Raw genomic sequence first — 14411 nt, 5'->3', positions numbered from 1 at the left:
GCATAAAGAAAAAAACCCCTGAGTCTTATTAGTACATCCCTGAAATGCATACATTAAAGTAAACCCTTAGAGCTCTGTTAAACAGATGCACTGAGTGGAGCTCAGAGAGAAAGGCTTGAACAGGACACAGTATATGTTCTCCCTTCCTACCAGGTCTTCCCATGAGATCTGTGCTCCATGGCAACCCTTTTCTCATCATCTGAAACTGGGAGATACCTAATATGTGAGAATATTTGGCTCAGAAACTCCCCCAGGCTATTCAGAGCCTCCTCTGTACTTGACTTTCCTCACAGAGGCATCTGATCATTCTGTGCTCCCTCTTACACCCACGGAGTTTTGACGAAGACAGCACCATCTCTCACATTCGAGCTACAATATCTGTCTTCTGAAATACTGGCATATCTGAAGAAACATCTGAGTTCTTAGTGAGGATAATTCAGGGAACTAACGCTTGTCAGCCTGGAAAGGACAAGGAGCAAATCCTCCTGGAAGAAGGCATTTCCAAACATATGAAGAAGAAGAAAGAAGGAGAAAGAAGGAGGAAGAAGGAGGAAGAAGGAGGAAGAAGGAGGAAGAAGGAGGAAGAAGGAGGAAGAAGGAGGAAGAAGGAGGAAGAAGGAGGAAGAAGGAGGAAGAAGGAGGAAGAAGGAGGAAGAAGGAGGAAGAAGGAGGAAGAAGGAGGAAGAAGGAGGAAGAAGGAGGAAGAAGGAGGAAGAAGGAGGAAGAAGGAGGAAGAAGGAGGAAGAAGGAGGAAGAAGGAGGAAGAAGGAGGAAGAAGGAGGAAGAAGGAGGAAGAAGGAGGAAGAAGGAGGAAGAAGGAGGAAGAAGGAGGAAGAAGGAGGAAGAAGGAGGAAGAAGGAGGAAGAAGGAGGAAGAAGGAGGAAGAAGGAGGAAGAAGGAGGAAGGAGGAGGAAGAAGGAGGAAGAAGGAGGAAGAAGGAGGAAGAAGGAGGAAGAAGGAGGAAGAAGGAGGAAGAAAGGAAGAAGGAGAAGCAGAAAAAGAAGCGGAAGAAGGAGCAGAAGTAGAAGAAGCAGAAGAAGAAGACAAAGAAGAACCAGACAGAAGAAGAAGAAGAAGATAAAGAAGGTGCAGTCAGCATGGATATATGAAGGGGAAATCATGTCTGATGAACCTGAGAGCTTTCTGCACTGAGAGGACTGGGTGGGAGGTTGTTGATCCTGACTTTTGTAAGGTTTCTGACACTGTCTCCCATAAAATCTTCATAGACAAAACAATGAAATATGGGCTAGATAAGTAGATAGTGAACTAGACTGAAAACTGGGTGGGCTCCTGGCCAGAAAATACTGTGTTTGGAGAAAAAATGTCCAGTCATTAATGGTGTAGCCAGGGGCTGATAATGCAGCCACTACTATTGAACAACTTAATCAGTGACCTGGATGTACCTTCTGCAGATTGACAGATGACACAATCCTGGGAGGAGTGGCTGACACACCAGAAGGTTGTGCTCACATTCAGAGGTGCCTGGGTAGGCTGGTGAAATGGGAAAAAGGAATTTCACTAAGTTCAGCAAAGGGAAGTGGGGAGGACCAGAACACACTGCGGCCACGTGTTTTGGAAGCAGTTTGACAGAAAAGTACCTGGAGGTCCTGGTGGACTCCAAACTGAACACAAGCCAGTAAGGTGCCTTGGGGGCAAAAAGGGCCAACAGCCCCTGAGGATGCATCAGGAGTGCAGCCAGCAGGCTGAAGGAGATGGCCCTTCCCCTCTGCTCAGCACTGGTGAGTCACATCTGGAGTGCTGTGTTCCAGTTCTGAGCTGCCCAGTACAAGAGTCACGTGGACACGCTGGAGACAATCCAGAGAATGGCCACAAAAATGATGAAGGGACTGGAAGACCTTCCAGAGGCTGACAGAGCTGGGACTGTTTAGACTGGAGAAGAGATGGCTCAGGGGGATTCTTAACACTTATAAATACCTGATGGGAAGATGGATCCAAACTCTTCTTAGTGATGTCCAGTGAAAGGAAAAGTAGAAAGGAACAGAGATTGAAATACAGGAAATTCCATTTAAATGCTTTAAAAAGTTTTTTAACCTTGTTTGATTGAACACTGGAACAGGTTGCCCAGAAAAGTTGTGGAGTCTCCATCCTCAGAGACACTTTGACTGGACACTGTCCTGAGCACCCTTCTCTAGGTGATCCACCTTGGAGGACAGGGTAGAACTAGATGATCTCTAGAGGTCCCTTCCAAACTCAGGCATGCTGTGATTCTATGACAATCCACAAGTCACTGTCTTTCTGCAAGTTACAAGTGAAGGCTCATAGACTGGATCCAGAGAATGGAAAAACAAAAGGAAGCATGAGAGCAGGGATTTCTCATTTGCTTTCACTGCCTATGCTGCTGACACCAAGGGATAATCACCAGTTTTTGGGACACCAGAATGAGGTAAAACGGGTAAAACAAAGCTTACTACTTCAGTCATGGTAATTCAGCATTTAGTGAAATTTTGACCTATCTTACGGGGTCAGTTCATATTTAAAGATAAGGAAGATTTACTCATCTACACAAACACACACACACACACACACACACACACAGAGTCATCGTTTTAATCAAACCCAGTGAAGCACAAGCATGAGCTACAGGAAACATCTGCCATTGCTAATGAGGCCTCCAGTATTTTCACTAGTTAAGTCCTTGGTCAATGTCTTATTAGTATCCTAGCCATCTGTCCTTCCATATTTGCTGCACCTGAGGAAAACAGGTTTCTACTTTCCTTTAGGCACCAAGTCCCTTTGAGAGTTAATAGCTGTTTTTTTAACAGCAAATGGAAAAATATGAGTATTACTGCACAGCTGCAGTGGTAACTGAAGGATTCAGACATCAAAGGAGGAACAACTAAATCCCAGTCAGCTAAAGAAGTCCAGTGTTGGTCTATGTGTACAAAGCTAGGCCACAGTGTTAATAGAGGGTATTTCAGAACATAGGAACAAAAAAATGCAGTTCGCTGGAGAATAAAGGCTGCCTCATATATTAGCAGTAATCACCCCAATCCCATTAATTTACCTTTTTTGCCTGCTTTTTAAATATCACTGTGCAGTGATAAGTAGTCTTTGTGCTGCAACATATCCAGTTCCCCCAGTCATTTCACATAGGGGTGTATGTGCTCTGCCCAAGAAGGCCTCTCCAGCCTTCTTTAGCCACACTAAATATGTCAGTGAAGTGTCCCTGCTGTTGTTTGCAGCTGTTTCTTATCAGCTGGCTCTTCCCACGTTCATTGCATCTTGCACATCTTGCACTGACCAGGCCCCAAAGTGTACAGACCACAGCAAATTCAGACAGAGACCCTTCCAACTCTGCCAATCTTGCCTTATGCAATTTCTAGATACCTGGGGCATTCAACATACCGGCTTTATACAGCAAACACTTCTACCTAGGAACCTTGCAACTGGAATGCAGTCTCCATGAGAAGCATGTGCTCCTTCTGTTCCATGCTCAGCAGGTCAGCCCCACTGATGCCTGCTGTCAGCATTTCTATCCAACCTGGAAATGCTGCAGCCTCATACACCTTAGCAAGGAACACTTTGCCTGGTGATTTGCAAAGATTTGCTTTGGTTCCTTTCACATAGATTCTTGTCTCATTCATGGTTTTCTTCTTGTACCTCTCAGGGATCCAGAGAAGAGAAGAATCTAGGCAAGACCTGAACAGAAGGATGTTTTTTTAACGTGCTCCAGTCCAGTGGACACTTGCTTGGAGAATAAGCTCAAGAGGGAAGCAGAAACGAAATTACCATCTTCCAGACAGGAATAAGCAGACTGCACACACGTCTGTCATAGGAGGGTATCCCTGTGTACATGACCCAAAGCTTGCCTGCTCTTTGCTGTGCTTATGGATCCCATGTGTTTGAGAGATCTTCATCAACATATAAATACAAAAAGCTATTAGGGGAACAATTTGATGGTCTCTTGTACTGAACACTCTGGGTCAGCCTTCTTCTTCGAAATGAAGATTAGATATGACAGGAACTCTGTGCCTAGTGTATCATATTTTTCCAGCTAATCTAATAAATCACTTCCCACTGAAAACTTAACTGCTTTAAAGCACCAGAGGACCATAGGAAAAGAGCAAAACTGAAAGAAAAAAAACCCTCTACAACTATATGGAAAATACCACAAAAGGTAAAGAACATTTCTGTGAGTAAATACATCGTATCAGCAATGCCTTTCACCAAAGTAAGGCTGATGAGATTTATGTGCTGGCTACTCTGAGCTTTTTATTAGGTATTTAGAAGAAAGATTAGTTTCAGGGAGTTATTTCATGAATTGCATTGCTGTGGGCCTGTGCAATACTACTGTATGATTAGATTAGAGGGCATTCTTTTGCCATACACTCCTGTTGCTGCTGAGAAACCACGTGGAGATTTGCTAACAAGACCTCCATACAACTAAGTTACTAACAAAACTGTGGGAGAGCATAAGAAGAGTGACGAGAAATACCCAGAATCACAGCAGTGCTCTCCTCTTGCCCCTGTACCAAAATGGCTGAAAGATCTTCATAACAGTGTGTCCTTAGAAGGACATCACTGGCTTTTGGGAGCACTTCTAAGGTGTTCACAACATTTGCCAGCACTGTCAGAAGAGTTTTACAAGAGCATCCATGCTTAGAATCAAAGACTTCTCCAGCACAGCTGAGGTTTCCTAAGATGATGCTATGCTAGGCAACAAGGTACAGACCCAGGGACCTTACCTGTCTCTGAGGACCAGTAGGTTCAGATTCTCGTCTCCTTTGTCGGAGAGCTGGTGCTGAATGTAAGGGGGAGTGGGCTGGACTTCCTGTCTGCTGTTCATGTCTACTGTCAGACACTGTTTGAGAAGGTCCTTCGTGTCTATGGGAACTGTCCTCCTCAGTCACAGGCAGCATACCCCGGCTTCGCCCATCGTGAGTCTTCGGCCTCACTGCAGCATCTGCCCCCAGGCGCCTTCTCTCTTCCCCATCTTCAATAGGCCTAAGTTCCTCAGGCTCCTCATCCGTGGTTCCAGAGGTGCTTGGCTCAGCACCGGGGTGGAAGTCCTTCAGCTCTGTCTCCTTATCAATGATAACCCATTCCTTGCTGTCAAAGTCCTCCTCCTCTGCGAGCGGCACGGAGCGGAAGGCGTTGCTGAGGGCTTCGTGCTCCACGGAGGCGGACACGTCCATCCTGCCGCTCGCCTGCCGGTCAGCCTGGCCAGTGTCGATGGACAGCATCTGGGCTGGCTGCGAGGAGCACACGAGCCGTGATGGAGAGCCAGGGATATCCATTCGAGACCTACAGACACAACAAGAAGCTGTTAAAAACACATGAGGTTGGTGGTTAACCACAGGGATCATGAGAAAAAGCCCGTATAGGATTTCTCACTCATTTCTTGGTACCCTTCAGAAATACAGGCTTAAACAAAAATACTTCTTTAGAGCCTACAAGTCGTGAAGAAGTGCTGAAGTATCACAGCCAATTCAGCATCTCCTTTTCCCTGCTGACAGGACGATAACCATTTTCCCCCAACATCACCTTTCCCTTTTGTTAAATTCTACTGGCTCGTGAAAAAAAAAAACAACCTCAGACCATGTTCTGATCAATGTCTCTCATTTGGCCTGCATCTGTGCCTTGTTTTGCTTCTCTGCCTATCTCAAGAGGCCAGCAGCTTGCTGCACAAAGCCAGACCGTGTGCTGCCCAGGTTTTAGGACAACTGCAGTGTGTTTTCAACCAGGATCATCCAAAAGCCTTGCAGACTCTTCTGGGAAAAGCCTTACCATGTGTGAGACATCAAAAATTTTGACGAAGAAAGGGTAAGTAGAAAACGAGGTGAACCAAAATGTAGATAAAGCTGTGAGCACTGGATGTAATGATTAGGTTGGTCTCAACAGCCAATCCTCAAGAGTCTGCTAAAAGCAGCAGGAGGCTACAGAGGGTGAACAAACCTCCTTTCGTGTGGATCTGCTTTTCCATCAGCCGTGGAGAGCCGCTCTGACTCGGGGCTGTTGACGCGACGGTAGCGGAGGGAGCGCACTTGTGCGGTTGGGGACTCCGGAGGTACTCGGACAGGGGAACTGGGGCACACCCCGTTTCTCTGCTCCTCTTCCACCATGCACTGAGTCTGGAGAGGGTAAACACAAAAAATTTCAAGATCTGGCCCAAGACATTGATTTCCATCCTTCACTGTTGCTCTGGACTTTCTCCCGGGTACACTTTCAGCTGCATTTTCACAATCTTCACAAGCAATGTCTGAAGGGATGCGGGGTCCTTCTGACCTGGCAATTAGCGGGTATTAAAATAAGGTATGGACTTAAAACAAATTCAAATATTTAAACATCTTTACAAGGTGGCCTATGCATTTCAATTACCCTGAGTGCTGATCCAAAGGAGTTCTCATGGGTTAACCCACTACATTCACAAACCCTGACTGCTTATCCAAGATGTCTAAGAGGCTTGTTTGTCAACATTCAGTTAAGCAGGGGCCATGCGTTACATTGCAATGTATGAACTTTTACATCTGGTCTGATGGAGGCATCTCCTAATTACCAGGATAGTTTGGATTTTTTGTGGTTTTGTTTGTTTGTTTTAATCTCAGTCCTTTAAACAAACTCTTCCATGACATCCACTCAACCACAACATGTGTAAGAGCTTTCCACAGAGCTAAGGTCATGCAGGGAGCCAAGCATGTCCATGGACACAATATCATTCCATATTTCCTCTTTCATATTGCCTTATTAAATTTGATTTTTTTAAATTTAGCAGCAGACAAAGGAGCAAAAGCAGGTGACCAACACAGCTGCCCTCTGCCTTACACAGTGCTGATTTTCCTTGGAAGAGAGGGGCAAAAGCACAGAGGCAGAATGATCCAAGGGCCACAGCAGCAGCACAGGGATTTCCATTCAACCCAGCTGTGCTACCAGCCATGCAGCATCAGCTGCTACACACTGCCTCTGCATGGGGATCTGTATGGAGAATGCTTACCCTTCCCTGCCCTACATTCCCCTGACCTCCATTAATTCCACAGGGTCTGAACACAAGCAGCATCTCACTAAAATGCTGCTGATCCAGACAGTTGCCTTTGTGCATACAATGTGCACATGGCAAGCCAGTCAGTGCCCATAAATTAGCAGACCTAAACCACCCAAGCTGGAGTTGGAATATATAAACTAAAGAGCCTTTGCAGCTAGGGAGAGTAGAGGAGAACCTTCAAGCATTAGAGGAAAAGCAGAATAGATGATAATGATTTAATCTGTAATCCAGTCAGGCCAGGAGGTTAGTGACAAGTGAAGGTCAGATGTGTTTGTGAAGGGAGCAAAGTGCTGATGTAACTGCTGGGTACCATCAACTTAGTAAGATTCACAAGGAGAGAACTGGAGGATGGTGTGGGAGAACAGTGACAGTAAGCCCCATCCTTAACAAGGAAAGGGGAGAAGTGGGACAGAAGGAGATCTGAATTGTCTACATAGATAAGTAAGGATCATCTTAGTTATTAGGAAGGAAAAATATGGGAAGCTCCACTCACCCCCTAAATACAAAGAGCCAAGACAGGAAGAACCAGTTAATTCCAGTGCTTCAAGACTGGAAGATGACGGATGTGATGCTGTGAATACCAGAAGGGTGTTTAGACACACCAGTGCCCTTGTGGTTCTGATGCCTCAGATTACAAGCAGAGGTCAAGCTGTGCCCTTAGGTATCAAATCAGAAGCATCCTTCTTTTTTTCCATGTGGTGACTGTTACTTAAATAAAAACTGATCCTCTCTCAGAGAACAGTCAGACTAAAGATAGTCTAAAGTCTAGCAAAGCAAAAGGAGCGGAGAGAGTCAAACTGAAGATAACAACCCTCACAGAGAGACAGGATTTCAGCTTTGGAGAGCTTGCTGCCCTGGGCATTGCTGCACAGACTGCTGTGTAGCTACAGAACCTGTCAGAGCTGAAGTGCTCTCTGCCATGCTGACTAAGTCCCCAAGCTCCTTTGGCAGCAACCTGACAACAAAGAGCACAGTGACTGGCACGAGAGTCTCCTGGCTGTGCTGTGGAGCTTCTAGAAGCCTCTCCTGCCTTCAGCTGCTTTTATGACTGGATTTGTGAATGAGGTACCTAAGAGATGACACACAACTAGCACACAGAAAGGACTCCCCTGTGCAGTCTGACTGAAGAGCATCAAGGCATCTGGTGGTAGAAATGAAAAAAAAAACACAGAGAAGTTGCTAGGATTTTTCTGTAATACTCTTTTTTTTTTTTTAAATAAATGTTGTGTGAATACAACTGTCCCTCTCTGTCAGGCTTTTCTTATTCCATATACCTTCAAATGAAAACTTCTGGGAATGCAGAGTTACCAGTGAGAAATAAAGAACTAATCTGAACTTGGTTCATAATTTCTCAGTGTTGGGGGACGTCCTTGCTAGTGTTCCATACAGATAACACATTGATCTGAATTATTTACATTGGAGAATTCTAAGTAAATTAGATTAGATTATTTCTTGTCCATGCACAATGTTTTCTAATAAGACTAAGGATAGTGGAGAAACCTATATTGCAGAAATAAGGACTAACTTTGTACCAATAGAGACCGAAGTCAATTCTGGTGAGCCCCAGAAGACTAACAGACTTAACGTGCCAGTCTACAAATGTCCATTAAAGACAGGTTTGTGATGTGAATCTGATATGCCCTGACTACATTTTAAGTCTGATGAATGTTTCTCTGCTAACAGATTCTGTACATATCTGATGACCTGCCACTAATACTAACTTACTTGCAATATGTAAATTAACCTGATTAATAAACTAACTGACAGATTCTTATACGTGACATTTATCATGGAATCAACCTTCACTGGGGATGCCTCCAAGAAATCAGGTAACATTTACAAGGAAGGATTGACATTATGAGGAAAATCACCCGAAGTATACATTTTATGCAAGCTAAAAAAGCTTAATATGTTCTTGGAATGCAGAAATATGACAATATTAAGTAATGGTTTCTCTCATTCTTCACAGGGGTGAAACCATTGTTAAGATGCTCCTCATAGATTTTCCTACCCTTAAAAAGTTAAAAAAAGGAAGAGAAAAATGAGTGATCTTTCACGAAAAATACAGCTTATAGACACACCTCTGATTACATTAATTTACCCAAGCGGTTGGGACACAAAATTTTGGTTTATAACTTCCAAGCCTGGGACATTTCTGATATTGTATCAGCTATTCAAGGACTGGAATTTCCTTGCTTGAAGTATCAAAGTCCTAGATAATGGCAAAAAAGATTCACTTTAGTATTACTGGCCTCCAAAATGTCACTCGCATGAAGATCTAAATTAATCCCAATGGCTTGTACTCTATGAAAAAAATTGTTTGTAATTTACTCTTGCCACAGGAAAATTCTTCAATGCATTTTGGGTTTACTACACAGGATGCTACATCAGTGGATCTGAATGGCTTCTAGCAGTCTATGAAACCATTGCCCTACATCCAACAGTCAGAGGAGACAAGGAAATGTTCTTTACTTTGCTGATGCTGATCCTGAGTTTGTTGCGATTCACATCTGTCTCTTCCCAAACTTCACCCTCATTGAAAGCCATGTTTGGAGCCTGACCAAGACCTTCCACTGGCCGACCTGACAGGATGGGAGGAGCATTCTCTTGATCACTCAAATGTTCACCCTGCAGGACATCCTCAGTGTTCTCACGGAGCAGGTCCCCAGGTACCGGAGTGACATTAACCACCCTATAAAAGAGACAAGAAGAAAGGTAAAATTATCAGTATATAAAGAAGGAAGCCTATCACACTGCCCCACAGTAATTCCTTAGTAGATTTTTGGGTATTACTAAGTTGGAAAACCAGCAGTTTTCCAGATATGACATCCTGAATCAGAACAGTAGGATTCCATGTAATGGAAGTTACAAAGACAGTGGGATGGATCAGTGAAAGCATCTTGGGATCCTTGACACACAGGCTGAAAAATTCTTCACAAGTGCCCATCACACCATATTGATCTGTGAAGAAACCTCTCCTTTTGCATGACCAAATGAGGCTTACTAGGCCTTATAGTTTTTATGTTCCATAACATTACTAGGGATTATTGTTATCCCCCAAGGTCAGCCCCCCCAAAAGCACCAAGACAGAGCAGTGAACCAGGTCATATCAAGCCTTTTCGATTTGGACTCATCTGTACCTCTGAGCATCAGTCTCTGTGTACCTCTGTAGCAGCACATGAAACACCTTGTAAACAGGCTGAGCAGCTCTGCTGGACGTGTGAGCAGTGCATGCACTCAGCTGTATTCAGCCCACTATCCACAACCACAGACATAAATTAATATAAAAAAATGTCAGATCTAGCGGTGCCTGCCATGCTGCTCCAACTTCCTAGAATCATAATGGTCTCGAAATCTTAAACAAAAACAACTGACCTTGTCTGACTGGTACCACTACAACACTCACCCAAACATGGCTGCTGTCTGCCTGGTGTTCTGCTGTGGTGGAGTTGAGGTGCTGGTGGACAACAAGATATCTGTACCAGCCTTCTCCCAGTCAAAGGCTTCATTTTCAGTGATGCCCCTTTCTTTCATGCTGTTCTCGAAAACCGACATGATGAGCTGGAATAGATTTACAAGAACAATTTCTGGTAAGTAGGTGAGAGTGGCTCTCATCAAAAATCTGAAGTATGTGCACGAGGACCAAGTGCATCTTATAATCTCCTTTTTGCCTATGAAAGAAATAAAAGCAAAACTTAATAAAATTGCAACAGTTGTTTCTCAGGTTGATTTTGGCTTCGCAAGTGAAATTTCTTCAAACCTACAAAAGAAACGCATGCAACGTTCTGACACTGATTCAATGAAATCTTGCAGTTAGCTTGTTACTCCAACTCTAAATCCATAACTTCAATTCACTTTCCTCTAGATTACACAGTACATTATGCAGAATAGCAAATTTGATATGCAGAGTTCAAGGGCTGCCAGAAGACATAAACAGAACAGGAAAAGTCAGTCCTAGGATGCAGACTCATTGCAGTGTCTGGCTGAAATATGGCTTAGTCAAGAGCCCTATGTTGTGCTTAATGTACACAGTGTGGCCTGACACACTTGGCTGCCTAAGAAAATAAAACTCTAAAAAGGATGATACAATTTTCTTTATAAGATGGCAGGTACAAATGCTTGTCTAAGAGCTGTTATCCTCTAGGAGAGAATGAAACTACTGTCAATAGTTCTCTATGCACCAGTGCTTTAGCAGAGAAATCTGATGCTCTGCTGTCAAAAGAAAACTCGATGCTATAGGCCAACAGAGCTGTGAGGTCCTATATTTCTAATAAAATTATTTAGCAAAGTAATGCAGAACTGACAGGATTCAGCTGTCAGTTGTCCTCTATAGGGAGAGACAATGCGAAGGCAAATACATTAACTCATGGGATGAATCAACAGCAAGTTATGAATAAAATTTAGCATGAGCAAACATCCTATTTGCAATTATATTCCAGTTCTGCTTATCACCATGATCAGAAGGATAGGAAAGCATGCAATTTCCTACCACCTTCCACCAAACTGCAGCAAAATGTCTATCTGCAGCTTTTAGATGAGCCATCTTTTCCCTCTTTTTTTTTGACTCTGAACCCTGGAATAGGTGCACACTCCTGTGGTAATGCTACATTTGATTAACAGAATTTCCAGAGCTGGCTGTCGGTCAGACCAAGGCACAGAAAATTCTTAGGACTGTTATATTTTTTCTGACTGCTACTTTGGAAATTATTACTGTCAAGCATCTTTTAGAAATTAATATCCTCACGAACTCAAACGACACTTGCAAGAACTCCACACATTTCTAGACAGATGCCCTTATAAAAAAGCCATACTGGCTTCTGTTCTTTAGATCATCCTCACCCATCTGTCCACTAATCCCAGTCTTATCACAGCTTTTGATTCGTTGTGATGGACATGTCAGTATCAGGGAATGGTTATCTTTTGAAGCTATTTAAAAATTAGCACTGCTTCTGCCACCTTCCATTCCTTTGACATTGAAGCAGTCTGAAGTAAGAAACTATATGATAAAATTAGATGTTCAGCTGCCTTACTCTTAGCATTCCTTCAAGGACCCACTCAGTCAAAACAAGTTTTGTTACTTTCTGCTATAACTTATTCTGTAACTCTTGCACTTGACTTTTCAGGCCATTGGGGATTTTACAGCCCTTTACTGTACTCTCTGTAGGGTCTTTTTCCATGACTGAAGGATACAGGTGTTCTCATCTGCCATTATTCTCAAGCTATTAAATGCACTTACTGAGTCTTAGCTTTCCCTGAAACCTTTATATTTCTGATGAAAGGTCAAAGCTTTACAAGGAGAGAAGTGGAGTGGCAAACTGCACAGAACAGCTCCAGCAACAACTGCTGCTCCTGGAAAGCCATGCAAAAAGTCATTGGATCCTGTCTAGGGATCCTCTGCCTGCAGACAGAATATTAAGGGTCAGAAGAGTTCCCACAGTCACTGCAAGCCTCCTATGTTGAGCTTCCTTCTGCTGGGCCAGACAATGTGCAATTACAACTCTGAGTATCAAAACCACTAGTGGGATAAAGTGGGATACAGTTTCTCTATTGAAGATGTTATTGCCCATGAGGACATAAAGCTTAATTGCACATTAGGTAGTAGCATGCCATGTTTTAGGCTGATGGCCCAGAGAACAAGAGAGAAGCAGTCAATGGGGTACAAATTACCCACTAAATTCTCATGATGCATCTTGTCAAATGCCTTCTCCTGGCCAAGGCTCAGGAAAGGAATCACAATCAAACCTGAAATATCACTTATAAAAGGCACCAAAACAGTTATAAATTGTCCAGGCGCTCAAGCCTTGAATTCTTTGGAGCTTATCTAGGAAGATGGACTCTTTCAGCAAAAACCTTGGGCATAGCAAATTGCTCTTGCTCAAGTTTCTAATCTGTACTGTAATCTACAACACAGTATTTAAGAAGAAATAAATATCAGGCACACCTCTTCAGTGGCAGGGATCTCCTTTTGATATGGGAATGCTCCTGATTTTTAAGTCCTACAAGAATTTCTGGGGGGAAAACAGTAGAACTGTGATGGATGATATTTAGTAACTTGCTGTCTTGTTTTCAACTGGAATAGAGTTCATTTTATTCCCACCAGCTGGTGCAATGCTGTGTTTTGCATGTAGGATGAGAGCAGTGTTGATAATACAGTGGTGTTCTGTTGTTGCTCAGTTGTGCAAGGACTTTTCAGGGTCCCATGCTCTGCTGGTGGGGAGCTGCACCAGAAACTGTGAGGGAGCACAGCTGGGACAGCTGACCCAAACTGGCTGAAGGGATATTCCATACCATAGAGTGTCTTGCCTAGTATATAAACTGGGAAAGTTGGGTGGAAGGGACCAATTGCTTCCTGGGGACTGGCTGGGCATCAGGCAATTGTACTTTGTATCATTGCTTTTCCTGGGTTTTATTTTTTTTTTCTTAATTACAAACATGATTATTCTATTCTACTTGTTTCAATTACTGCATGGTCCTTGTCTGAACCCGTGTGGTTTTTAGATCTGTTTTTTTGGTAAATTTTTATTTTGGTAAACAGCTGCCAGCCAGAGCTAAACCACCACACTTGGTCAGTGTGAGAGAACTCAAACCAGCACTGGTTGTTCACAGGGAGTTTTTCCCAGTTGCTCTGGCACTATCTGGTACTAACTGAATCTAAAGGAAGATGTCCATATAGGAAACTTACCTTCCCACACCTGCTCAGGATGTGTACAGGGAAGCCCTTCTCTCATAGAACTGCTGATGTGATCATTTTTCCTTGAGTAAAATGCAATTCACAATGCCCTAGCTAAGAGAATAGGAGGGATTCCCAGGCAAAGGCACTTAAATTTCTGTAATTTTCCAGGACCAAAGGTCACTATTACTTTTTCAACACTCATTGCAAAAAGATCTTTGGGGAGAAAAGCCTGCCACCTCCCCAGCCATACCTGAAACTACTCCTCTACCAAATGAACTGTATGCAAGTGTAGTACAAATTATTTTCTACTACATCCTATATGCACTTTTCCAGGGAAGAAGCATGCCTCTTGCAATCATATGAGTCAGAAAACCCCAAAATGCTGCTCTAGTACCCACATCCTTCTGCTGAGAAAGTGCTGAAAGCTTGATCCTAACAATGAACCAAGACTGACAGTGATGCACTAAAGGGACAGAAATTACATCTGAGGCCACGAGCCCAAAAACACAAGGTATAAGATCCATCACCCGACACCTCAAGTCAATTTTATTCTACCCTCATTTTTCTCTCCTCTGCTTAGGCAAACTTGTGTCATCCATCCATCAGAGATTAGTGATCTCTGGTCACCCTTAGTCTCCAGTTGCAGTCTGATCTCTTTTGGACACATCATCTCAGGGGCCCAGAACTGTGACAAAATTGCCACTCAGCATGACACATGCTTAGGAGAATCTAAAACTT

At 43.4% G+C, this 14411-nt stretch overlaps 1 protein-coding gene across 1 annotated transcript in view; it reads right to left on the bottom strand.

Annotated features, from left to right (window-relative positions):
• Positions 1–14411, bottom strand: part of TTBK1 (tau tubulin kinase 1) — an 83667-nt gene that overhangs the window by 25605 nt on the left and 43651 nt on the right. The window contains exons 9-12 of the mRNA XM_062489494.1: positions 10407–10561; positions 9473–9692; positions 5917–6092; positions 4707–5265 (exon numbers count right to left, since the gene is read on the bottom strand). Coding sequence (XP_062345478.1) covers positions 4707–5265; positions 5917–6092; positions 9473–9692; positions 10407–10561 — 1110 coding nt within the window. The remainder of the gene's footprint in view (positions 1–4706; positions 5266–5916; positions 6093–9472; positions 9693–10406; positions 10562–14411) is intronic.

The sequence above is a fragment of the Cinclus cinclus genome, chromosome 3 (genome assembly GCF_963662255.1).
Source record: "Cinclus cinclus chromosome 3, bCinCin1.1, whole genome shotgun sequence".
NCBI lineage: Eukaryota > Metazoa > Chordata > Aves > Passeriformes > Cinclidae > Cinclus > Cinclus cinclus.
Note: the sequence above shows the minus strand (reverse complement) of the source record. Positions and strands in the feature narration are given on the sequence as shown.